Raw genomic sequence first — 2,757 nt, forward strand, 5'->3', positions numbered from 1 at the left:
TTTTCTGTGGGTAGCTTTGGCTATCCTGGAACTAACTCTGTAGACCAGGCTGGCCTTGATCTCACAGAGGTCTGCCTCCCTCTGCCTCTTGAATGCTGGAATTAAAGGTGTGCTCCACCATTGCCCAGCCCTCCTACGAACTTCTGATTATGACAGAATAAGATTCTGATGCTCAAACCTGTCTACCATCACCTTCCTCACCTGCTCCAAGGTTCTCTTAGACAAAAGCCTTGGTCCAGCGCCCTCCCTCACCCCACCCCCATTGTTCTTGCAGGCACTCACATGACAGCGGCAACAGCATTGTGTCTGGTTTAAGCAGGCGAGCTCTTCAAACCCAGGCCACGGGCAAGTGTGAAGCCTGAAAACAGAACGGTAGCCACAAGACAGTGGACCAGGATGCCGTGGCCTACCACACGAGGTCTACAGCCATGAAGAAGAGGATGTGTCTGAGTAGGATGAGCACACCATCCTTCCAGGAGCAGAGGAGGAGGAGGCCTTCTCCCCAGGCCCTGGGGAACATTGTGGGCTGCAGAATTTTTCACGGATGGAAGGAAGGCGATGAGCCCGTCACCCAATGGAAGGCCGTCGTTCTAGATCAACTGCCAACAAATCCCTCTCTCTATTTGGTCAAGTATGATGGAATTGATTGTGTCTATGGACTGGAACTTCACAGTGATGAGAGGATTTTAAAGCTTAAGGTCTTGACTCCCAAAGTTGTGTTTCCTCAAGTGAAAGATGCCCATCTCGCCAGTGCCATGGTTGGCCGAGCTGTGGAGCATAAATTTGAGGGCAAACATGGTTCTAAGGATAACTGGAGGGGGGTGGTCCCATCCCAGGTGCCGATCATGAAGGACTGGTTTTACATCACCTACGAGAAAGATAGAGTCCTATACATCTACCAGCTCTTGGATGATTACGCAGAAGGTAACCTCAGTATCATTTCAGAGAATCCTCCAGCAGAGGTGAAGTCTGACGTTGACAGCGACATCTTAACCGGTCAATGTGTGCAGTTCACCAGAAGCGACGGGTCCAAACAGATCGACAAAGTCATTTACCAAGTTCTAGCCAAGCCTTCTGTGTAGTTCACCAAGTTTGATGGCGACATCCACATCTACGTCTATAATCTGGTGGAAAAGATCCGTTAAGGTGAAATGCACAAAGTGAGGGGGACATAGATGGGTAGTTTATAGGATTGGGGGAAAATGTATGTTTTTCTGTGTTTCAGATACCCACGGGCCTTTGACAACCCCAGTATCTTTTCCAGTTGAATTTGTTTTGCTCTAAAAATTAAAATGTGCGATGTGACGTGTTGTGTGTGAACACTTAGGTGGAAGAGACGGACTGTGGTGGATGGAACATGGAGAGGAAGCCGGAAAGGTCAAGGCTGTGAACAGTAAGTCTAATGTCACGTAAACTAAAACAAACAGGACTGAGCTGGTCTGGTCTTTGGGGAGAGAAAAGAACTGGAGATGAGGCTTAGAGGAGCAGGGATGGCACGGGGGAAAAAAGACGGATGTTTAGGAAGCAGTGGAGAGGGGCCAGAAATAGATAGACTCTCTGAGGTGAAGTTTGAGGAAGAAACAGACAGTTGGGGAAAGAGGGGCAGGTAACGGGGAGGTGGTCTTGGAACTCAAGGGGAAACCCAATAAACTGATCCAAGCAGACTGAGAATCAGAGAAGGTCGGGGAGTGTTTGACTAACGAAACCTAATGAAACCTGTTTCTCATCTGTAGATGTATTATTTTTAATTATGTGGGTGGGGGAAGGGCATGAATAAAGGAGACCACAGAGACAAGAGTAGTCAGGTCCCCTGGAGCTTGAATTAAAGATGGTTGGGAGCCTTTGGACATGAGCTCAAAGAACAAATCCAAGTCCTCTTTCAAAGCAGACAAGCTCTTAATCCATTGGTCATCTCTCCGGGCCCCTAAAGTCATCTTTTTAAATAAATCCCACCTTCACATGCAGAGAAGAGACCAGGATGAGGGTAAGAAAGATTAAATTGATGGGGATGTGGAAGAAAGACTAAAGAACACATGAGGGAGTAGAGGACACTGAGGGACGAAGGAATTCCAATATGGAGTTCTCAAAAAGTGAAGCAGGAGACCAGGAAGAAGAGAAAGTGTCTAGAATGAGTTGAACTTGGGCCGCATCCATATTGGTCTCTTTGGATCCTTAAAGAACAGCCAAGACATCACTACAGAAGGTGGATGTGAGGTGGAGGCTCCCACGGAGGACATTTTGATGAGGATAACTCAAGAGTAGTGAATGCCAAACTAAGTTTATATCTATCGATTCCTGAAAGTATCATAAAGCCCATTATTTTGTATGATCAGTAAAATGTAATTTAAAAGGGAAGATGAGGATGCCGTGAGCTTCTCTCAGGTGTTACGTGGATCCTGTGTTTAGCTTCCCTGAGCACGTTAGACTCTGTTGCATCCTGTAATATTTTTTGAGGCCTCTTCTCAATGCCCCTTGATGACCACAAAGAGCTCCTGCACTGGCTTGTCCAGCCTGGCTCTCCTTCGACTGGATGGCTTCCTACACACCTGTGGGCCCTGTTACCCTATCTAGCCCCAGGAAGTTCCCGTATTTTACTCACATGTGAGCTCATCCTCAGAAACTCTTGATGGTGCCTCCAGTGCAGAAGTGCTGAGCTCTTTCCTATGCCATTTGCCGTGACTTTAAAATACTTTGCGGTTCCTGACCATGTAGCTCTCTCCTCCTGAGAAGCCCCTGTGCACTCCATGGGGTCTCCCT

The 2,757-nt window shown here is 47.5% G+C and overlaps 1 protein-coding gene across 1 annotated transcript; it reads left to right on the forward strand.

The window, feature by feature from the left end:
- The first annotated feature begins 290 nt into the window (after nt 1-290).
- On the forward strand, nt 291-1,155 carry LOC134481111 (Y-linked testis-specific protein 1-like). Its single transcript, XM_063270954.1, has one exon. It carries the CDS (start codon nt 429-431, stop codon nt 1,080-1,082), a length of 654 nt encoding a protein of 217 aa, XP_063127024.1. The 5' UTR covers nt 291-428; the 3' UTR covers nt 1,083-1,155.
- The last annotated feature ends 1,602 nt before the right edge of the window (nt 1,156-2,757 follow it).

Source organism: Rattus norvegicus, chromosome 11 (genome assembly GCF_036323735.1).
Source record: "Rattus norvegicus strain BN/NHsdMcwi chromosome 11, GRCr8, whole genome shotgun sequence".
In the NCBI taxonomy this organism is placed as follows: Eukaryota; Metazoa; Chordata; class Mammalia; order Rodentia; family Muridae; genus Rattus; species Rattus norvegicus.